This window comes from Lacerta agilis, chromosome 7 (assembly GCF_009819535.1).
Source record: "Lacerta agilis isolate rLacAgi1 chromosome 7, rLacAgi1.pri, whole genome shotgun sequence".
In the NCBI taxonomy this organism is placed as follows: domain Eukaryota; kingdom Metazoa; phylum Chordata; class Lepidosauria; order Squamata; family Lacertidae; genus Lacerta; species Lacerta agilis.
In genome coordinates this window covers 23,762,559-23,787,188 of record NC_046318.1, presented here as the reverse complement: position 1 = coordinate 23,787,188, position 24,630 = coordinate 23,762,559, and the positions used below count along the sequence as shown (strand labels likewise).

Here is a 24,630-nt window from a genome sequence, read left to right as displayed (position 1 = left end):
ACCCTATCCTCCTGTGGCTTCCAACGACTGGTATTCAGAAGCATTACTGACTCTGACCATGGAGGCAGATCACAGCCATCATGGCTAGTAGCCATCGAGAGCCTTCCCCTCCATGAATCTGTCCAATCCTCTTCTGAAGCCATCCAAGGTGGTGGTCCATCACTACTAGTATTTATTCACACGGCCATGGAGAGTTGGGTGTTGGGAACCTTTGCAAGTCCATGGCTAGAGGACAGATTTCTGGGGGCCGTGTACCAGTAACAGGTGAGGGGGGGTCAGAGGCAAAATTGGGGGAAAGAGGGCCTTTGTGGTAGTGGCACCCACCCTGTGGAAAGCCCTCCCATCAGATGTCAAGGAGGTAACTATTTAACCTTTAGAAGACATCTGAAGGCAGCCCTTTTAATGTGTAAAGCTTTTTAATGTGTAATGTCTTATTATGTTTTTATATATGTTGGAAGCTGCCCAGAGTGGCTGCGGCAACCCAGTCAGATGGGCAGGGTAATAAAACAACAATAACAGTGCTAGTGCTAGTAATAGTAATAGTAGTAGTACTACTACTACTACTACTACTAGTAGTAGTAATAGTAATAGTACTACTACTACTACTACTACTAGCAGCAGCAGCAGAGCAGCAGCAGTAGTAATAAGGCAGCACCTTAACCTTGTATAGCAGGCTTCTTTTCAGCCATGCAAAAGTCAGCAACCCTTCTCACACACCTCTCCAGCCTTCACCCCTTGCAAGCAAGAGGCATTATCATAGTTACATGACACATTCCAGCCACAAGAAAGCATTTGAGGTCTTTGTGGATCAGAGCCAGTGTGGGGTGCATCCTGTGGAGAGAAGGTGTGGCCTGAGAAGGTGGCATGAAATATTGAAGCGTACTGAAAGCTGGATAAAGAGGCCTGAGGTTCCTTGCTCCCTTATGGGCTAACCATATATATTTTTTGCTGTGTGAGGCCAGGACAAGACAGGCCCCTGCCCCGTTTTCAATCTAAAGAAGTTGACTGGGCTGGCGGTAATCTAAAGAAGTTGACTGGGCTGGCGGTTGGAATCTTACTTCAAAACTGGCAACAGGGTTGGTATTATTCACTGACCTTCTAGTTTAGGGGGCAAAGGCTGCCCAATGTTGCTGTGATCTACTAACGAAGAGAAGTACCTGTGCTTTGGCTTCGTATTGCAGGCATAGCAGGCCAAAATGTCTGCCATGGCTCTCTTGCTAAGAAAATCAATTTTGGTAATATTCAATACAACAGTGGAGGAGGCAGACAAATGTGCCAATACCAAGGAGAGATAGAGTCACCAGACAGCGAAGAAAGAACTCAGGCAACCCCCCCCCCCAAAAAAAACAAACGCTGTGTCTTTCAGCGGCCGCTAAATGACCCAATGAGATAAAAGAAGTCTTGATTGTGGTACTCCTTACCTGACTCTTTTCAGATTAATGTTACTGTACTGGGAATGTTAGTTTACGGTAGAATTCGCTGGAGTCTGAAGTGCTGCAATTGCAAAGCAATTTGTGGCTGAGGTAATTCACAACTGCTTCCCTTCGCAGCAGCTTTACAAAGAAAGCCAGATAAACCAAATTAAGCCGTGGGCTTGTTTTGTATTCCAGCAAACCACTGTGCAGTCCAACTTTTTTTTTTTTTTTAAATACTTTTTTGTGCTCAGGCCGCAACCTAATTAGTTTGCAGGGGATTTCCTCCATCGCCAATTTATCTTATGCATGTTTACTATGAAGTAAAATCCACTGGGTTCAGTAGGGCTTACTCCAGGAAGTAGTGCATAGGAATGCAGCCTTAATAGTTAAAACTGCAAAAAGGGCTCGGCACCATGCCCATTAAGCATCCTTTTCTCCATTGCAAAAAAGGGGGGGGGGAAGGACCTTCATTTTGTTGGCAGTCTAACTTGTAATGTACAGTTGGGTCACATTCACAAGCAACCCATAGTTGTCTGTAGGTTCTATCCCAAGTGCATGGAACGTCCTGTCAATGCAGAAATAGCACACATGTTCTAGAGTTTAATAACACACGACCACAAGAACTGATTAACAACGTACAAATTACCCAACAAGCAACTCACTGATATTTTCAGGCAATGTTATGTTGTTCACCTTTTATTACCTGAAAATTCAACCATTGCCAAAAGCTCCCACATGATAGAAACTGCTTTCAAACAGAAGGGAGTGTGGGCAGGGCAGCGATAAAAGAAAACTGGAGAATTCAAAGCTCAAAATCTTCCCTCTACTCCTAATTTCTGTACAGCGGATTCCTCGATGGATTTATGGATGCAGTTTACTTCCTTCTGAGTCAAGGTCTTTTCCAAGTGGCGGTAAGTGATCTCGTAACAATGGCTGGTCCTTTTTGTCCTAGGAAACGAGAACCAGATGTTGGAGAGTTATACATCAAATAAAAATATAGAGAGAAAGAGTACACCCTCGCAGTTACTTCTTGCTTTTTCTTGTCTCGTTGTTAGTTACATATGCCAATACAAGGGATGGAGCATAATGCATAATTCACTTACATGGAAGAGAAACTAGCAAAATCTGTTTTGTAGCCCCACTTGTTTCTCAAAGGTACAACCATCATGCCTGTTCAACTTTTAACATTCTTTCCCATCTTGAAACCTATGGCCATATGGCTAATGCAATAAATTGATTGATTGATTGATTGAAACCTCGTACCAGTGTTTATGTGCCCCTCTGCTGAAGTGCCAGAGGGAAGTCAATTTTAAAATCATCGGGGGGGGGGGGAACGGGACTGCGACTGCATCTTGGGATCTTCTGCCTGCTGTGAAATATCTAAAAAGAAGAAGGGGGTCAGGAAGGGGAGGAGGTGAAGAAAACCCTAGCAGCCAAAGAGGCATATGTAAAATTCCCACTGATTATTAAACCAATGATTTACCTCAAGCAAGTGAACCAATCCACATTCCCCAGGGCACAAGGGAACCAAACACACACACACACACACACACACACACACACACACACTCAAAGGAGACAGGGTTCAGACAAGGAGAGTGAGTATTATTTTACTCTGTAAAACACCATGTACATTGATGGTGGCAGGTAAATCAAAAATAACCCTTCATGCATGTGATGAAGTGGTCTCTGGTCCACAAAGCTTATGCCACAATAAATCTGTTAGACTTTATGGTGCAACAAGGCTCTCTCCTGCATTTGATGTATGAGTCTTATTCTCAGTGTGTGTGTGTGTATGTACCCACACCCCTAGTGGGAGGGGGTACTGGGGAAGGTAAGCAGTAAGGCCAAAAGGCCATTGAATGCAAGCTTGTTGTTGTTCAGTCGTGTCCGACTCTTCGTGACCCCATGGACCAGAGCACGCCAGGCACGCCTATCCTCCACTGCCTCCCGCAGTTTGGCCAAACTCATGCCAGTCGCTTCGAGAACACTGTGAATGCAAGCTTAGGCCCCAATAAATCTGTTTGTCTTAACCGTGCTACAAGGCTCTTTTTCTGTTTGTTGTAACACAGCTGTCCTGCCTGAATCCTAAAATAAATGTCCAATCATGCAAATTGATTGACTTAAAAAAAATGAACAAGCACGTGCTTGGTAATGTATTTAGACTGGTAACACACAGTCGTATTATGCAGTGTTGTTCTGTAGTAGTAACTAAATATTAAATTTCTGTATGGGTTTCTTGGGGTTGGGGGGTGGGAGGGATATTTATTACCCACCCACCTATTACCTTAGGGTGAAGGGCAGGTATTAAACAAGCAAGCAAGCAAACAAGCAAGCAAACAAACAAACAAACAAACAAACACTGATCCCACAATAATCCCTTTCGGACTGCACTTCCTGTCCGCCAGGCTTCTTTACAAGCACCTGGGGTTGGAACAGAAAAGCATGTGGGCTTGTAGTGCACATGCACAGGCAAGCTAGAACAGAGGCAATTTTTCTGTCAACCCAGCTACCCACAACTTCTCTTTTAAAGAGGACAAAAACAGGCAGCTTTTTAAAAAGGGAAAGAGCTATGCACCACTTAGGTGGTTGAAAGCTGCACCAATCGGTGGATGCTTTACCTGGAAATGTTGAAAGCCACTACTGCAGAGAACTCAGTTTGCAACACTGTCAAGATCCGAAATACCCAGCCAGAAAAAACTATTGAGCCTGCAGTTCTGCTAGGTCAACAAATGCTAAGGATTAACACTGAGTAAGGAGGACATTATTTACCCAAACCGCACCTTCTGACAACTCCATCCGGTCTGCAATCACACAGCCTCTTTCTCCTTTCATTAAGCTTTAATTGATCTTAGCGTCACAACATACTCAGCCACAGCCTGAGGCTTTCGGGTAATGAAACACAGTAAATACAGTGGAGTGCCACACAAGGGACGATGGGGAGAAACATAGCGCAGATATATTGATGGATTCTCATGCCAAAAGGAGCATAAATAAAAACACCTCTCAGCAAATGAAATGGCTGAAACAAAAGACATTATTTTGCGTAATAGTGGCAGGAATGATTGCATGATCAGCATTCCATATATATTGACAGCAATGTCTACAGCTAAAGTTCATATGAGCATAGGAGGCTGAGAGCTAAACCAGATTACATACACAGTTTGTAAATGCGCACTTTGGGAGGCATCCCCGCTCCTCCCCTAAAAGTGGTTTATAAGTTAAATAAACAAAAGAAAGAAAGAAATCTCAATTCCGCTTCCTATCCCCACCCCTGCTATTTGAAGAGGAGAAAACCAGAGAGACAAAGAGTGTCTTTAACATCAAATCCAGTTTGGCCCTTATGCAGGCCATTAGTCATTCCATTTACCTCAGGTATTACCTATTTATTTATTTAGTTAGTTGGTTAGTTAGTTAGTTCATTTACCTCGGTATTACCACATTTGTTTATTTAATCAGTCCATTTACCTCAGCATTTCCTATTTATTTATTTATTTATTTAGTTCATTTACCTCAGTATTACCTCATTTGTTTGTTTGTTTATAGCCAAGCTTTTACTCTAAGGGGCTCAAAATGGCACACATGTTTTCCCCCCTTCCTCATTTAATCCTCACAACAACCCTGTGGGTCAGGCTAGGCTTAGAGATGGTGACTGACTGACTCACTGACTGGTCCAAGGTCACTTCGGGAGCTTCATGGCTGAGTGGGGATTTGAACTCTGGTCTCCTTGGTCACAAGTCGACGATCTAACCATTTATACCACACCGACACTCATGGACCATGCTGCTCACACGCTGAAGACTGCTACATCCCTTACTCAATTAGTTCTGCAACAATTATAGGGCTCTCCGTTCATGCGAGAGAGGCTAGAGGAAAATATTGCAAAGTGATTAGAGCTGACAAACAATGGCTATTTCCTCTCTGTGTTATGCTCTCAAAACCACCACATCTAACAGAGTGCAGATGATTACTTTAAACCATGCTATAAATTTCAGAGCTGACCATTATTGTTCTTGGCTCCAAGCCAGCTCATGGCAAGATGGCTGAAGCTTGTGTGGCATCGCACTGTCGATGGGACTATGATTAAAACCCACTCCACACCAATATACGTGTGTGAACCAGCGTAGCCTTACTCCTCTTGCCTTTTTTAAGAGCCAAAAGTATGGGGTAGAACTATATACAGCACCCAGATGGCACAGGATGAAGTGTGTGCCTCAAGCTTTGAGTCGGATGTCCAAAAACAGGCACAGGAAAAAGCAGAGAGCAACGAAGAATGGAGAACGGAGAAGAATTAGGTAGCAATGGAGTGGGAAGTTACAGGGCAGCGAGGAAGCTGTTGCTACAGCAGCAGGGCATCAGTAAGTGAAGCCTGAGATGGTAAGACACACAGCCCAGCACTACTGGAAGTTTGGACTGCAAGATCTTGAAACTGAGGTTTTCATGCTTTTGCAAGCTCTTGACGTTTTTGAAAGACGACACCCCCAATGTTGTTGGGCTGTGTGTCCACTGGTGTTAGTCTAGGATACCTTTGGACTGAGAGTGGGATTTGGCCCCAGGAGCTTGAAATATTGTTGTTGTTGTTCAGTCGTTCAGTCGTGTCCGACTCTTCGTGACCCCATGGACCAGAGCACGCAGGCACGCCTATCCTTCACTGCCTCTCGTAGTTTGGCCAAACTCATGTTAGTAGCTTCGAGAACACTGTCCAACCATCTCATCCTCTGTCGTCCCCTTCTCCTTGTGCCCTCCATCTTTCCCAACATCAGGGTCTTTTCTAGGGAGTCTTCTCTTCTCATGAGGTGGCCAAAGTACTGGAGCCTCAACTTCAGGATCTGTCCTTCTAGTGAGCACTCAGGGCTGATTTCTTTGAGAGTGGATAAGTTTGATCTTCTTGCAGTCCATGGGACTCTCAAGAGTCTCCTCCAGCACCATAATTCAAAAGCATCAATTCTTCGGCGATCAGCCTTCTTGAAATATTACTCTGCTTCAAAGGCTTATGAAAAACAGTGGAAACAGTGGAGGTGCCAATGGACTCTGCAGCCTGTGTTGCTTTTAGCCCCGGGTCGCTCATATGCTCCTCCTGATGTCTGATGTGAAATTTTCCTTCTCACATGCTGGAACCGCGAAGTTAGCTAATGGCTGGATTGTGCTGCTTTTAGTAGGAATGCATGGGAATGCTCACAAGTGGTCAGACGGACTGTCAAGCACGCAGTCATGACAAGGTAACTTCCAACTTGACCTCTAATGCTCTGACTCCACTAAGCAACCACACACAGGGCTTAAAGTCTCCTGGACTTAAAATGAGGCAAGAACAGCTGACATCCTTCACACCGATGGATGGTAACCTCAGTGCTCCTTCCAAGAGTAGACAGGTGAGGAGGAAACAGGCCTAGCAAGGGGACAGTGGCTGAAATAAAGAGTTTGTGGGAGATGTACAGAGAAAACTCTGCTTTGACGTGTTGTGAGGACTGTTGTGTGAGATTAAGGTGGCTGATTGGATATCCAAGCCCAACGATGTTCGGCTTGAATGCTACAGACTTTGATATATTAAGGAAGTGATGCTCAATGCACAAGAACCTAACATAAAGCAAATGTTAAGCTGCCATTGGTGCCAAATCCCTGGGGCCCTGGGTGCCCACAAAATTCCCCACTGCATGGCACCCACGGCCCCAGGCACCCACGGCCCCAAGGCCAAGCTGCCACTCCTGTAAGCTGCTGAAAAGTAACACCCCATTCAAAACCCTGTTTGGCAGTGGAGGGCTGTTGCTCTGTCTAAGCCTTGCCGATGGGGAAAAAGCCTTTAAAATAATGTTCTATGCCTGGTTGCTAAATCATGAGATTGAGCTGAAGGGGTTTAGGATCCATTATGGTCATCACCAACTTCTGGCAGGACCTTAAAGAGGGTACTTTAAAAACTTGGTATAGAAGAGTAAGACGTATAGACCTCACTGAAAAGCTTACATACAAGTTACAACAGGCAAGAGGAATAAAACATAAGGACTCTTTTGCTAGAGACTAGTGGAGCTTGATTCCACATCTGAAAGTAGAAACCAGCCCCGAGGGATTATACTAGCATACGGACTTCATGATAACTGATTTTCATGTATATTCCTATTTATAGAAAGGTCGGCCATTATTGTGTGTGAATTGCTATTGCAAGGGTGCTATAATGTTGTTGTTGTTGTTGTTGATTATATAACAGAGATGTAAAATGAGAATAAAAAAACAGCAGCAGCAACAACAACAACAAGGCTGGAGACAGATTTTCAGTCCTGTGAGTTGAAGATAACGTAGAAAAGAGGAGTAAACTTACACCACTTTTGCCCTGGCAAACAGTTTTGTAGGTTTGTATCATAATTTCAAAAACTTGCAATGCTTGTTTGATCAGAGGCAACAGGATAGTAGAAAACCATAGTAAGTGGAATATCTCTCTCAAACCACTCCCAATTCTCTTAAGAAAAACAACTACAGTTTGCCTCCAGCCTTAATTGTATTATTACAGCCTTGTGTGCTGGAAGAATAGACAGAAGCAGGTGATTATACTATGCCAAAAATGTCACTTTGCTAAAATACCATCTGTATGCTCTAGAGGAGAGATGCTTAGCTGCACAGACCTTTTCTCAGAAAGTCTGCCACAACAATGCAGCCATCTGCTGGCCTCGGTCACCAAGGCTTTTTGTCTGAAACATTTCCAAGAAAACAGGAACCCAAAGATTTGGGGATCTTCAGCCAACACGGAACAAAGAAGGTATCCATGACACTGAGACAAAAACACACCATCCATATGCACACATATAAGAATTTCTGAAACTACGCCAGAAATGAATTCAACTCCTTATCAAGTTAACCGAATTATAATTTAGCTGAAGGAAGTCCCAAAGAAAGATGTATTGGAAACCACCCCAGGGATTTTGAGTTCTGACTGTTAATGGTGTCTGGACCTGTGCTAGTATGTTTTGCCCCACATAAAATCCATTAACCAGTAGACCAGTTTATTCCTGTAAATAGCAGGTGCCTTGCCCCCACATCTGAGGGGGCCTGGGGCTGCGTGACATCAGAACGCGGTGTGCACATGCCCCATGGCATGCATGTTTGACGTTGCAGGGTGTGTGGATATGTTGTGCACGGACGCCCCAGCCCCGCATGGGGGGCACGGACCCCCCAGCCCCACATAGATGGCACCCCTGGTAAATAGAGTGAATGTTGGGTTGGGGGTGGGGGGTCCATAGCTTCCAATACAGAATGGTGACCTTGAGTTTCACAGACTTAAGAAAGGAGAAGGTTTGCAAGAACTGGAATGCAGTGTATTGCCACTTTATAATGCAGAATATGCAGGAGCCTTAAATTCAAGCATATGACCTCTCTCCACTTCAACCCTTCAGCTACACCCTTGTGCGAATTAATTGAAACAAAGCATTTTTTCTATTTTACTTGTAATCCTGTACTCAAAGCAAACACAAAAAGTCAGTTTGATCATTTTTTTACGTTTTAATGATGCGTGTCAGCAGCTACTGTATTGTATCAGATTGTAGAATCCTGTCCGACTGCCATAGTGTAATCATTACATCAGCAGCTACAGTATTTCATCAGCTTTTGATTCGACCACCGTTCGAGATGGATGTGACACCTAGGAAACGTACGAAGAACGTAACTCTGCACAAACACACAGCTAAGCTGCCATATCGAGAGATTGCTTCAGTGGTTGGTGTGAGTTTAGCAACTGTCAGCTGTGTCATCAAGCTGAAGCAGGAAACCGGATTGGTTTCTCCTAAACATAAAGGAAAGTGTGGTCTTAAGAATAAAACAACTCCTAGAGATGACGCTTTCTTGCTTCGACAAAGCAAAAAGGATCCCCACAAGACGAGTGACGCATTGAATACGGATTCAAAGGAGAAAGGAATCCAAATCAGTTCCTCTACGGTTTGCAGGCACCTTTTTGCGGTCGGACGAAACGCCAGAAGACCTGTAAATAAACAGCTTTTAACAAAACAAAACAAAATGAAAGAAAAGCGGTATAAATGGGCAAAAAAGTACAAGGAATGGACAAAAGACAAGTGGAGAAAGGAATTTGTGGGCTATAAGCAAAAGTCGCCTCTGTGCTGTAGACTGTATGACTATGGAGAAGCTCATTCAGGCGCTGATTCAAGTGTGGTACAGGGATCCGAAAATCAACAGTGAACGTTCGAAACTAGTAGACTCCATGCCAAACCATGTTCAAATGCTGCTTAAAAGTAGCGGAAGTCATATTCGTTACTAATGTATGTATACCTGTATGTTGTACAATAAACTACTAAATTCATTAATTGTTTCAATTAATTCGCACGAGGCTGTGTACAGTAGCTTTAGGGTGGTAGTAGCCATTCAGGTCAGGGCAATGGCATGCAAGGAAAGGGTTAGACCCTCTTTTCCCACCAGCAAATGGATGGTTCTACCGTATCTGTCCCTGGTTCTGTGCCATTTTATATTTTATATTTAGACGTTTAATCGTTGTATTTAACTTCTGTTATTGGGTGGCATATAATTGTTAGAAGCATGTACATGAATAAACGTGTAGTTTGAACCAGAGGCAACTAAGAAGCGAGGGGAATTAAGACTCTTTGACCGAGTCAAAATGAAAGACTGAGAGAAACACTGACCAGGGTACTCTACACTACGACATTTTGTTGCAGACCTCATTAGTCTTTACTGGATTATTTTTTTTCAATCCAACAGAGCAGTCTTGGCATGCTTCCTTCAGGAAGGAATTTCATAATGTGTGTGCCACAGTTGAAGAGCATCCATCCATTTTTTTTAACCAGGCAGAGTTAGGCAGGTGTCAGGGTCCTATAAATTCACAGAGGTTTGAGAGGTCAGTTCTTGTTATTTTCAATAAGGTCTTTGGATCCCTTGATTACAAAGGCACATTTTTTTAAAGTCTGGAGAACTACCTGCAATCACCCAAGAACCCTACAAAATTTAAGCATTCTTTATAATTCACTGGACACCAACAACATTCTGTAAGTAGTTTCTTTTCATTTACATCCTTACAAAATGAGAGGACTGGAATTTGTATGGGGGATGGGGGGGGGGGTTAAAAAAGAAGTGTGGTACCTTTTTCAGTCCTTATTACTAATAGATCAAACCAGAAAGTTATTAATAATCAGGAGGAAATTCCCACCAATTACATGTTAATACTAAAGGCTACAAAAAGTATTACTAAAAATAAGATTACTGTCAGATTAAAAATGTATTCAAATAATAAACTAAAAAGAGAATTTATAAAAGATTTTAAAACAAATTGGAAGGAAGCAAGGCCAAATCAGAGTGCCAGCAGGTGTCTAGACATTTCCCTTTAATGTTTAAATCCATTCACTAGGTTAATATCCAGGGAGTTCACCTTAAAACTGTTCAGTGTGAGAAAACAGGCCAAATATTGGCCCATGCAAACAATGCAAATATCTTTCCCTCTCATGATCAAACACTGTAACCATGGTTGCAACAAAAATAGACAATGAGATGCAGTGCTTTTAACAAAACTGAGATAAATAAGGAAACACTTAAGGCGAAATTAGAGGAGGAGAAGAACACGGCCAAAAATGGCCAAACTGTGTCGCATTCTTCCTCCTCTCCCCTTTAACACGTAGTAATAGAAATATGCAAAACAGCATCATCATGTTGTGCATTTATACACTTCCCCGCTGTGGCAATGGGTTGGGGAAACACACATTGTGGTGATGTCATCTCACACCTTTCTGTAACTAAAAGTTACTGTGGATTCTCAAATAGGAGTTTGACAGAGTGGTAGGGTTTTCGATTTTAGCCACACACCCTCATGTTTCTTGTCACATCTTAAGAATTAGAAGAAAATACCCAAATTCTACATGGAACGCTCTCCAAAGTTTGCAAACAAATTAAGGAAAGCATGCAACAATCCACTTTTTCATTTTGCACAACACATTAACTTCGCTTTACCTAATTTATTCTTGCAAGGAGTGGAGCGGTGGATAAAAGTGGAGGCAGGGAAAGTTATGGAGATTGGCATTAGAGAAGCCTCTAGCCTGGCCCATTGGTTAGACTCACTGCTCTGGCTTATTTCTGTGTCGTATTATTGCTTCACTGTAGCTGGCTATTGTTAATTTTTGCTCACATAGCTATTCCTTTATTAGGTGCTTTTTCTAAAAAAAAATGTTTAGGGGTTACTCTCATTTTGACTCAAGAAAATCACCATTTTATACTTCAAATCAGCGAAAATAAATACAGTAAATAGACAAAAGTACAAAGATTCACAAAATGTTTAGGGGTGTGTATACCCTTCTCTCCCCCCACCCCCGAAAAAAGCACTGCCTTTATTTATTGCTCCCAAAGGAGCCCAGGGTGTCAAACAACAAGTGATAAAACATCTTTAAAAGACTTGTTGAAAGAGGAAAGTGACAGTAGATGTCAAAAATGGGATCAGAGATGGCACATGTCTAATATTCAAAGGGAGGGTCAGTTCCACAACCCAGAAGGCCGAACTCATACATTGTGTGGAACAGACAACACATGCAGCTGCAGGTAACAGAGGGTCCTAGGGTTGCCATGTACCATTGCAGTGGTCCTTGCCCGAGCCTGCACTCACATTTGCTGGTATTGTTTACAAGAAATCTAAGCTTACAAAGGGCAGTGTGAAATATTCATGACTATGTCTCTGTTCTGCATCTAAGAGGGGCCTTGCAGAGATTATGGGAACAAGCCGGTATTTTGACAAAGATATATTATTCCCCAATGAGAACATGGAAACTGGAAAACTACAAAACATGGTTTTCGGGGGGAAAGCACCACATTTTTTAAATATTACAGTTCATTTCCTTGGAATAAACAAACTAATCAGCTAGAAGGCTATGAGGAGCAGTGAAATTACTAGCACATTTGCAAAGCTAAGCGGGGTCTGGTATGGTTTCAAATTGGATGGGGGACCATGTTTTAAGATTCTTGCATTGCAGGGGGTTGGACTAGATGACCCTCGGGGTCCCTTCCAACTCTACAATTCTATGATTCTTACATGTGGCTTGCCACCTGTGATTGCACTGTTAAAGTTTTCTTGTACTTTTTAAAAACAAACAAACAAACTGGGATTAACACTGTTGATGAAATACTTCACTGGAGAAAAGGTGCGTTCTGGGAGCTTAGAGGAAACAGTAGGAATGGTCCTAGGGTTGCCATGTACCATTGCAGTGGTCCTTGCCCGAGCCTGCACTCACATTTGCTGGTATTGTAGCTCACAAATCAGACACTAAGACCGCAATCCTGAACACCACTTACAGGCTGCTTATGAATGAGTGACTTCCAGCCCAACTTCATAGGTAGCATTTACAGAAGCCCATCTCCACTGATCTCTGAATGAGCTGAAGAATTCTCCTCTGTGCAGGGAATTAATGTTGCCCATGGGAGAAGCCATAATTAGCAGAGTGAACGGAACACTCTTGTTCAAACAGGTTAAATTCTAAGCAATTTTAAATTATCAAAAGATTGGGGGGAAAGCAGAAGGTGACAGAAGGAGGAAGAGAGATTCAGTAGATTTTTTTTTTTAAACAACACTTTGGATTTTAAATGCTAATCTTAGGGCTGTTTTGAACTTTTAAGAGTCCATGTGACCAATCACTATAATTGCATGAGCAGAGACATGTGGAAGGAGAGAACTCATACATTTTCCTGAGCAAGGATTTTCTCTGAGTACCCCAGGCGCCCCAAAGTTTCTGCTAAGATTCTGCACAAGTTTCTGCCTGCCACGTTAAATGGTTCAAAGAGACACTCATCTCTGTCAATGCCCTCTTCGCACTTCCAAGCCAGCTTACTCTTGTGAAAGTGGCAGGAAAAGAGGAGCAGTCAAGGCTCCCTAGGAAAAGGCTGACAATGACCACAAACCTAGCCAAGTCTCACCTTCAGAGTGAGCTTGCACTCAGCTTGTCCTAAACTTCCAAACCGAGGGCATTTGTATTCTGAACCCCCACAATCACAAAATGTGTCACCATCACTATTTATAACCTGAATACAACCACGTAAAATTGTAATGCTTTTATACCATGCAGTAGCAAGAGCTTAACATGTGAAAGTCCTCAGTATACTGACATTAGCAGAAAGCACGAACAACACTCATATTCATGGATTGCAAGTTTCCTCTTTGATTTTTGGGAAAATGAAGTGGAACTTTCGCCATAGAAAACAGAATCCCAGCTGTTTCAACAGCTTTCAACTGACTAGTGGCCTTGATCAAGGCCCCAGTCCTCCGAAAGAAAGAAACAAAGAAAGAACTCAATGAAACACAATGTAAGCAAAGTTATGTATTTGATTGAGTCAACTTCTGGTGGTAAGCACATGCAAAAGTTCAGTTCACAAGAGTTCGTTGTAAGGAACAAAAGTTCTGCAAATTGATTTCTAAGTACAAATCTATGAAATCCTGCCCTCTCACCATTCTGCAAAGCCCAGAGTAAATGTGAAGAAGAGATTCATGGATCATAGAATTGTAGAGTTGGAAGGGACCCTGAGGACCATCTAGTACAACACCCTGCAATGCAGGAATACGCAGCTGTCCCATACGGTGATCGAACCTGCAACCTTGGCGTTATCACCACCATGCTCTAGCCAATTGAGCTATCGAGCTGAGACAAAGTAGATCAGCCTTCCTCAACCTGGGGCCCTCCAGATGTGATGGACTCCACAATCCCTGACCACTAGCCATGCAAGCTGGGACTGTTGGAAGATGAACCCCAAAACATCTGAAGGGCATCAGGTTCATAAAGGCTACACTAAACAGCTGTACGAGACAGATGGGCACACGCACACAAAAAGCTTTTTGTGGGGCTCAGCTAAATGAGGCTCTATATGTTCTCGACTCTTTCAAAGATTTTCAGAAAAACAAAATTACAATTACATATAGGAATGAACTTTCATCTACTGCAGCTCCTCTGACATTTACAAGAAATCTAAGCTTACAAAGGGCAGTGTGAAATACTCTTGACTATGTCTCTGTTCTGCATCTAAGAGGGGCCTTGCAGAGATTATGGGAACAAGCCGGTATTTTGACAAAGATATATTATTCCCCAATGAGAACATGGAAACTGGAAAACTACAAAACATGTTTTTTTGGGGGGAAAGCACCACATTTTTTAAATTTTACAGTTCATTTCCTTGGAATAAACAAACCGAATGGAAACATAATCTGTGAATGCACTATGTGTTGTGGTGGCTGGGATCTAAACTAGGAACTATTAAGCTACCCAAAGCTAGGTGTGTGCTCAGCTCATATGCTTAGCACCTTGGCTTTCTACTCTTGCCTGGTCAAGAGAGAAGAAACTCTTGCATCCTGGCAGCAACACCAGACCCTGAGAGCACAAAACTCTGAGTTGAAGATCTCAACTATCAATGGCTATCAATGGCCCAGACACAATAACCTTTTTTTTTTTTTTACAAAACAATTCCACACACAGCATTCCCATGTGGAAAGGGAGGTGGGACTATGGAAATCATAACAGAGGAAGTAACTGCAAAATTCACCTCTCCATATGCTTTTATCCTACGCGGAATTGTAGTGTGAAACTTGTTCAAGTGTTAATCAAACTGAAATTCTTTTCTTTATTTTTTTTTTATTTAGCGTGAAAAACATCTTAGGGAGCTCAATCGATCAAACCTTTATGGCAGAGTCTTATATTTCCCCATGTGTAAACAGTAGGAAACTAGTAGGACCTGCAGCAAGATTCCCAGTCTCCCAGTTTTCCATAATCACCACCCACCACTTAATATCCACGCCCATTGAGAATGGCTAGTCTTCAGTGAACTGCTTTGGGAGGGTTCCCCCTTGGCACTTCCCCCCTCCATAAATATCATTTGTACTTCTGCAAACCTTGGGGTTCCCCCAGTCTGCTGATACCTCCTGTGTGTTTGTGGTGTGTGTGTGTTCCAGCTACAACAGTAGTGACACTGGGTTGTTATTAAGAGTACAGTGGTACCCCGCTAGACGAATGCTTCGCTAGACGAAAAACTCGCTAGACGAAAGCATTCGTCTAGCGGGAGGCTGCCCCGCTAGACGAAAAAGTCTATGGGGCTGCCTCGCAAGACGAAAAAATTTCGTCTTTTTTTTTTTTTCGTTTTGCGGAGCGCGGCTCCCATTGCCGCTCCGCAAGACGAAAACCCCGCTAGACGAAAATTTTCGCGGGACGAATTATTTTCGTCTAGCGGGGCACCACTGTATACATGAGGTACTCTATGTGAATGACAATATTTGTGTGATACTTTTTCAAAGCTGCTGAAAGCAACACCCATGTGTAAAATAATTATTTCTTTTAAAAAAAATAATCTTTCACAAAGGACATTCTTCTTAATCACTCCAGCTTTTTAACAACAACAACAACAACAACAACCCATTTTTCACCAGAAGGTCACAGGGTAGGTTGCAGCAATATAAATTACAGCAATGTGAACAATTTCAAACAAATTATAATCACAACAGAGTGAGTCGTAAGAATATGCATCTCTAGTGTCAATGGCTAGTAAAAGACTGGAGGTGGAAGAGAGCAGGATAGGAAAAAGAAAAACTTTCAAAAAACAACCTACTATAATCTTCATCCATCTTTTCTAGACAGAGTACATGACTGCCTTTTAGAAAACATGTAACTCTTGAATGCATAATCACTTGAAGCATGGCCTGTTTTAAAAATCTGCCCAAAACTCAATAGTTTGTTGAATCATTATAAAATAAATACAAAAAAAATCTATGTTCTGAGAAACAGCGACCAGATATATACAGATTTCTGAGAACAAAATAAAAAGAATTTAAATTAAAAAGCGTGTGACAATGGAATGCCCATTATATTTAGAGTTTAATTAAGTAATTCTTGAGATTTTGACTTATGAGACTTATGAGGAGAGGATGGAGTAGATGTAATGCAAATAAGGTTCTTTGAAAAGACTTATCTGTTCTGACACTTCCACTGAGCCACAAAACGGCTGGAGAAGCAGAACATCAGACACTCGATATAAATCACTGATCTTTCACCTCTTAGGACACTTTCCCATTCAAACTGTGCCTGCAAATGAGTTCCGAGCTTAATATAAAGAGAACTTAAATTAGAAATCCACCACCACCGGCATATTTCATTTCAAGGCAATGGCCCAGCTTACATCCCAAGGTTGAGTTGGTCTGGCAACTCTATTATAATCTTTCACCCGGCGAAAGAGGTGCTTAGTGACAATATATGTTGTTGTTGTTCAGTCGTTCAGTCGTGTCCGACTCTTCGTGACCCCATGGACCAGAGCACGCCAGGCACACCTATCCTTCACTGCCTCTCGCAGTTTGGCCAAACTCATGTTAGTAGCTTCGAGAACACTGTCCAACCACCTCATCCTCTGTCGTCCCCTTCTCCTTGTGCCCTCCATCTTTCCCAACATCAGGGTCTTTTCTAGGGAGTCTTCTCTTCTCATGAGGTGGCCAAAGTACTGGAGCCTCAACTTCAGGATCTGTCCTTCTAGTGAGCACTCAGGGCTGATTAGACAATATATATGCTACAGACAATATATATGCTACAGTTATACCTACAGTTTCCTGCTGATCCATGGAAGAAGATAATGTGTTATTCCTCCCTTCTGCTCCCACACATTTCCTCTATTTGGACATTGTTTGGATCCAGGACACTTGGCCACTATCTTGGCCAAGCAGTTGTCAATCTAGCACAAAGTGGCTAATATATGCTTATGTGCAGTGCTTTTTTTCAGCCAGAGCGCAGTTCTGGCACCTCTCAGGTAGGCGCCATTGCAGGCCATTGCTCCCCCCTGCCCACTCCTTGCCTTTACACACTTCTGAGAAGCCCAAAATGAACATTTCAAGTCAAAATGGAAGCTGGCCAGCATGTGTGAGTCTACACTTTTTTTTAATCTATGACTTCACCTAGCTCCTAGTCCCTCCTAGCCACAAGTGTTCAAGCTACAGGGCAGGGCCAATTCATATTTCCTTTTCTTGAATCCATCTCCCATGTAGCAGCAGCAGGCTTTAAGCTTTCCAGACAGGCCTCTACCGTTGCACACACGTGTGTTTATGTGAGGGCCCTTCTGAGCTGCCCTAGCCATTTGCCTGAATCTAAGAGAACAAGGGAAGCACGGGTGCATTTATTTGACACAGCTGTTGTCTAATAGGCATCTGTTTAAGGCTGCCCTGAGTCGCATAGCAACTTATTGTAACAACTTCATGGTGAGTTCAGGAACTTATTTTTTCTTTGGGGGGGGGGAGCACTGCTTATTGTGTAGCCTGTCTCGCCTCTTCTCTGTGTTTCTTTTAAAGTCAGGACAACTTGCTGGAACCAGGGTTCCACGACTGCAGAAAGCTCAGTTGACACAGCATGAGAATTCAGGGCCATGGGTTTGAGCTCCATGTTGGGCAAAAGATTCCTGCATTGCAGGGGGTTGGACTAGATGACCCTTGTGGTCCCTTCCAACTCTACAATTCAATGATTCTATATCCTAGCTTCAACTGATGAAAGCAGTGTGTTCATTCCTCGCAGTAAGAAGTGCTAAACGAATGGTCTCTGTTTCTCTATATGTGAATGCAAGGGGGAGTTCCCTAGAGAGGTCCAGGTAGTTTTGGCCCCTCTTAACTGGAGTCCATTTCTAAAGGTGTAATTCCACTCTGGAAAGCAGAATTTTCAGTGCTGTCACTGGACATGATGCTCATTTTGAGCCAAGGTGGGGGGAGTGAGGTGGCACGGGAAGGGAACAAATTGTTGTACAGTTAAATGATCTTCAGATAAATAAGTACATGCCTTTATTTGAGGTTTTAGGAACTACCATGGGTTTACTTATTAAATGCCCCAAATTAAATCTTTAAGGATATTCTGACTTCAACAGGACTAGGCAGGCTTAATTCCAAGGAGCCTGGCTTTACTGTTTTATAGAGCAGGCTGTGCACCAGTCATTTAAAGTATGGCTTCAAAAATACACAGCTGGAGCTGCTATAAGCATCTCTGGTTTATTTCGAGAAATTCATTGCAGGGCTTGTCAAGAATGCCAGGCTGAGTGGAAAGATTACCGATGTGCAGAAGGGGAAAAAAATTCTTGTTTTTATTTTAGCAGCAGGCAATACAAGGCTGATCTCATGGTTAAAAGAGGAATTTGCTAATCCAGGATCAGTGAAGCAGCATATTTTCATTTCGTGGAATGGAGAAGAGGGATTTGCTTGTCAGGTGTTTCTCCAGAAACATTTGCTTGTGAGAGTGCAGGGAGGCAGGAAAGTCCCCGACATTATTTTTGGGAGAAGGCAGTCCCCTGAAGGTTGCTGGCATCTGTTCTGATGGGTTGCTCTAGAGATTTACCTGCCATTGCTTTGCCAGATGAAGAGGCTGTGTAGCTAAGCACAGCACTATTTTCTGGCAACAGGAGCTGCACGATGAGGGGGGGGGGGAAATGTTGGAGATTCATTCCCCATGTCTGCAGTCATGGGATTGTTATCTATCACATGACACTGTATGTTTTCATTCCACAGAGTGGGAAGTGGCGGAGACAGGATGTTTGAGTTACTGTGTTCCGTGAAGTGGGACTATTGTCCTTTGTTCTTTCTCTTTGCTGTCTTGATGCTAGAGAGAGAGGGTGCCATGTTGCAGTGCGCCATGTGTGTTTATATGTAAATAAAGTAGATTAGTCAAGATGCTGAGTTGCTGAGGTCTGTTTACGCATGCTGCAAAGACTCTGCGGATCCCTAAGTGTGCTGATGCTTCTTGGCATCAGTCGCTGTGATGTTCAGGCAGAAGAAAGCTTTTGAGGCTCCCGACCGACCAACCGACCGACCAGGAGGGAGAGAACATGCCAGCCGGGCATGTGTCTCTCCCAGGGTCCTACACGAGAGTAGGACACTCCTGCTAACCAACAAAAATAGAAAAAGCAACTGCTGAACAAATGGATACATTTTCTAATTTTACAGATACCTAAAGATCTTCCCTCAACCGGCTTACACATAATGTATATGTATTTGTACGTATTTATGCATGTATCGTGCATGCATGCATGTGTGTATTAACACATTGCTTCTACAGTAGCAAATGGCACTTTTATGCCTTCTCATGAGGCAAAATACTGAGACCTTCTGACCTATTCCATAACTATCAACCTTAGTCAATCAGTTATTCTGATTATTGAATCAGCTACTTTAAATACCGTATTGGCCCAAATATAAGCTGCACTTTTCCCCCAAATTCCAATGATGAAAAGTTGAAGTGCGGTTTATATTCGCGACTTTATGGCTCCCCCCCTCAGGAAGCAGCCCAGGAGCGTGGGGCAACGGCGCCCAGCCTGCCCACCGCTCCCAAGCCTCCCCTGAGCCGCCAGAAAGAAGAGGGAAGAGGGGAGGCCACCAGCAAACCGGCGTGGCTCCCCCCCGCAGGTAGTAGCCGGGGTATTGTCTTTTTTTCTCCCCCACCCCTTCAATTCTAAAGGTGTGGCTTATTTGCGGGTGTGGCTTATATTCAGGTGAATACGGTATTGGATCTCTTCCTGCTCCTGCATATTGATTGCACCTGTGATAGAACTGGCTCCAATAATTCAGCACGAAGCTGCGCCACTGCAGATGTGAATCCATGCATTCATTAACAGCATGAAAAGTCTCTACATGGTGTCTTCCCTCTCCCATTCTACATCATGTGGCCCCAGGAAGCATTTGTACGGGAAGAAGAGGTGAGTATGGAAGAGGGGAGGCTTGTCTCATCCCTCTCACCTAAATATCCTCAGTATACACAGATTTATTTCACCCTACAGAGGTTTAGGAACACATATCTGCTGATATTACCTGGTGTAGAGAGCAGCAAAGGCAGGTTAGGTGTTGCAGCACCATGGAGAGTTCCAAGTGAGGCTAGAGGTGGACTGAGGCCTTTTGAGTCTCTTCCTCCAGCCTATTTCTCATAGGCGCCAGGCCCCTTGTGTGAACTGCAGCCCTTAAAGGGCTGAAGACAGGTATTTCTTTGATAATCCCTGGCCTGTGTGCATCCTGTGCCATTGGACAGGCAAGGTAGATTAGTTCCTCGAGGCCAGAGGAAGGTGTCCATGAGGGTCCCGGTTCTATGGGGTCAGGTTTAGGGTGTTCCTACCCACCAGCATCTGAATTAGTGGCTCCCTGGTCACCAGCATCAGGCTTAGACCATGAGTTGTGCAGATTCATACCATGTCCAGCCAAGGAATTAACAGAATCTGGCCTATAATGTAGCAAGGAGGAGCAATTACCTTCCCCAAAAAGCATCCACAACACATCTCTTTAGGGAAGTCTGCCTCACATGTTGAGGAGCCGTGTATAGACCAAGTTGTTAGTACTCTCTCATACCAAGTTAACAAGAGTTCAAAACGCTCCACATATCAAATAACTATATTCTGTCAGAGTATCACCTAACTAATGGATTTAAAAAAATTCCTTTGATATTATGCTTTTTTAAAAATTCTCCAATATCTTCAGTGAACACCTTGAATTCAAATAGTGCTTGCAAGTTCTTACTGGATAATTAAACCTTCATTTCCTCCTCGCTATGGACAAGAAGAAATTGCTAATTTAAGCCTTCCTCCCAAAAGATAACAGTTTGCACTAATGTGCCCAGGCAATGCTCCTTGCAAATGGGAGAAACTTAAAAGGTCAAATTCCATTGTAACTTCAAAAGGAAACACACATATACCTAGTAGCATATCGCATCGCAACCTTTACATTGCAAACTAGCTGATCTCTTCCAAAGTTCTCATTCAGCCTTTACAAAGTACAATGTGTTGTGGGGTTTTTTTTTTTTTTACGTTGTTGGGTAACTAATAATCATGTTGCCACCCAATTTCTGTGCATATTAAGCTGCTAAAATGATCCTTTACAACTCTATCATCCTATGTAGGTGGTGTTGGTTGCAGTTGTGTACTTGTAATGTAGAATGTTGTTTTCAATTGCACATGTGGCATGAGTCTATTCAAGTCATGAGGCTTGGTTTCCAGACCCTTGATCACTTTAGTTGCCCTCCTCTGCACATATTCCAGCTTGTCAATGTATTTCCTAAATTGTGGTGCCCAGAATTGGACACAGTATTCCAGGTGTGGTCTGACCAAGGCAGTTGAGGAGTTGTACCTTCAAAATGCATCATGGAAATGAGACAAGGATGGTGTTATTGGGGGGCTCAAGGGGGCTGAGCTCTGGGACTTTTGTCATGGGTCCTATATGTCTTGACCCTTTTCCCTCTCCCACTTTTTAAATCCATTTTTTAAAACCCTTTTGCTTGCAGGGCATGCTGCCAAGCTCAGTCACTCATGGCCATGATCTGCCCAGAGGCAAGCTTGTGTCATTGGCTTGTTCCTCAAGCATTTTAAAACCCTAGCAACACCACTTTAATAAGTACCTAGGTATGCCTCCTAGACCAAGCAACTTTCACAAGCAGCAAACCACACGGCACACCAGAGACATTACTAGAAATGTGTGCCAATTCCTGCATGTAGCCACAGTGGAGAATTATTTGAATCAATAGTGATTAAGAAGGAAAGAATGCTACATAATCAATCACTATACATAAGTGCCTTGAAAAGCTATGATGTGGATGTCAGGGACCTACCGGATTTCATATTATTATTCTGCATTAACACAATAGTAATTTGCCTTTGTTTACCCCACAGGAAATTTTCTCTTCTGTCTGTCATAAATTATAGAAGATCAACTAAGGTTGGCTTTTTTCTTTTTGGAGGGTGGGACAAGTAGGAAGATTGTCCCCCCCCCCATTTTGAATACAGTATACACCGTCTACCATTAAAGGCCCTTCTAAGCTATGTTTCAGAAAAAATGGTGCTACAGGCATCTGCAGAAGGAATGAACATTGTGGTTCTCAAGAGACGAGGAACAAGTTTTCCAGACAAATAGCACCTATGATTCTAAAGTCTCTATGTTAGTCATCAGTCAAAAATGTTCTCACGACAAATCACGCATTTGTTTCCCCTTCCTAAAGTTATTGAAATACAAACATAGGAAATGGTGCTTTTTATGTCTGGTATACGTGGAACTAAAATGGGATTCCCCTTCTTTCAGAAGAAAATGGCAGTTCTTGAAATGCATATTGGAAGCTACATAAAGATGTTTTCGAGGGATGGTTAATGTCTGCTGTTTGTCTGCTTGACAGATAACCCATTTCGTTTTCTAGTACTGCAGAAAGAGAGTAATTCAAAACAATCCTTGATTTATCCTGCTACGTTTAAAAGGGGGGGGGGATATTTCCAAAACTGTGGCGTAATTTGAACTGTGCCTCGGAACCAATTGACACTTCAATGTATTTTGATGGCCAAGGCTGAAAATCCAAATGACACCCACCGTGGCTTTAAATGTGGCTGGTAGGTTAATGAGTGGGGCAGCTTGATGGCCCCACACACCTCCAGCCCTGAAAGTGCTGCACTGGGTACCACTGAGTTGCTGGACCCAAGAGAAGTGAAGTTACAGGGAACCAGGCAGAGGGCCTTCTGGGTAGTGGTGCCCTCTCTGTGGAACGCCCTCCCATCAGATGTCAAACAGATAATCAACTACAGAACTTTCCGAAAGCATCTGAAGGCAGCCCTGTATCAGGAAATTTTTAATGTTTGATGTTTTGCTGTGTCAAGTGGCTGGAGTGACCCAGTCTGATGAGCATAAGTAATTTATTATTATTATTATTATTATTATTATTATTATTATTATTATTATTAGTAATAGTAGTAATTTGGGATCCAAATACCAAAAATAGCATCTCCCCCAATATTAACCATCTCAAGTCATATAGTGGGCAGAAGCCAACTCCAATCCTGCCACTGACCTTTTCCCAAGCTTAATGTTCTGCCCAGTTCCAACTCCCCCCACTGCCTCTGCCCCCCTTTCTCTGGCACTCAGCCTTGCCCAACTTAGAACCATGGAATCATAGAGTTGGAAGGGACCATGAGGGTCCCCTGCAATGCAGGAATCTTTTGCCCAACATGGGGCTCAAACCCATGACCCTGAGATTAAGAGTCTCATGCTCTATCAACTGAGCTGTACCTTGGATGGTAATCTTTCCTCTATCCATCTCCTGGACCAGGGGCCAGCTTCCCTGGGTTTGGGGACTTAACAAGCCTGGAGCAGACCCCTGGCTGCTAAAATGGGATGTGCCTTTTGCCTAATGGTTTCTGTGCATCTGCAAAGTACCCCTGCACCACTACTGATCAGCAGAAACCAAGGCATTAGTGTACTGACGTTATTAAGAAATGCTCCAATGCTTCAGAACCTACGCAGACATAAAACACACAGACAGCTAATTAACAGATTGGCAAAAGATTTAAACGTAAAGCAAGGCAGTTTCTAATTTGCATCTATTCAACCTGCATCCCCATACAGCACATCCCAAACTCCCAAACACAACCCACATGTGTATGTATTTATTTGCTCATATTCCTTTTTTGAGTTTTGGACATCCATTCTAGTTTCACCTTAGTCCTGGGATGGGGAACCTATGGTCCTCAGTATGCTTTTGGATGGCCAATATTCAGGTTGATGGGAGTTGCGGTCCAACAGGATAGGGTGGGCCACAGGCCATCTTGGCCTCAGCATAAAGAAGTAAATCCCAGCATCTTGCTTCAAAGTAATTGAAGGAACATCTACTCCCATATGCTGCTGCCCATGCACTAACGTTATGTTCGCAGAAGCTTCTCTGGTATCTGCTTCCGCTAGCTGAGGTGAGGCTGGTAATAGACGGCAGGATGCATGTTTTTGCCTATGGCACCCCATTTATGGAAGCCACTCTTTGGGGAAACTCGCCCGTCACCTATGCTAATGTCTTTTCACTACCAGGCAAATACCTTTTTAGGTTTCCCAGGCTTTCACCACCTGATCTGTTTTATCCTGCTGTTTTATTTATTATTATTGTTCTATTGTGGGGTTTTTGTTTTGTTTTTTTACAATTGTTCTGTTGTTGTCACCCTTGCATTTTCCTGTGAGCTGCCTTGGTAATTACTTATTGAAGGGTAGTATACGAATTGGGGGGCTGAAACAGATTATTGCTATCTGCATTCATACTACTGGGCTGTCCATTAAAAGATGAAATGTTGACATCTCTATGACACAAATGCTATAGAAGGGGGGAAATCATAGTGTTATTAATGTCTTGCCATGTTTACCATTCCCCGGAGCCCTGTTAAAAGTGTATTTGTTCTGCTTGCTTCTGTTTCTTCATGTTCACGTAAAAAAAGAAGTTTTTAGCATCTGTCCTTGAGTCTCCTC

General features: G+C 43.0%; 1 protein-coding gene across 1 annotated transcript in view; it reads right to left on the bottom strand.

Moving 5' to 3' along the window:
• Nucleotides 1-2,048: 2,048 nt before the first annotated feature.
• FARS2 (phenylalanyl-tRNA synthetase 2, mitochondrial) overlaps nt 2,049-24,630 on the bottom strand; it is a 190,507-nt gene continuing 167,925 nt past the window's right edge. The window contains exon 8 of the mRNA XM_033154506.1: nt 2,049-2,363. Coding sequence (XP_033010397.1) covers nt 2,225-2,363 — 139 coding nt within the window. The 3' untranslated portion in view covers nt 2,049-2,224. The remainder of the gene's footprint in view (nt 2,364-24,630) is intronic.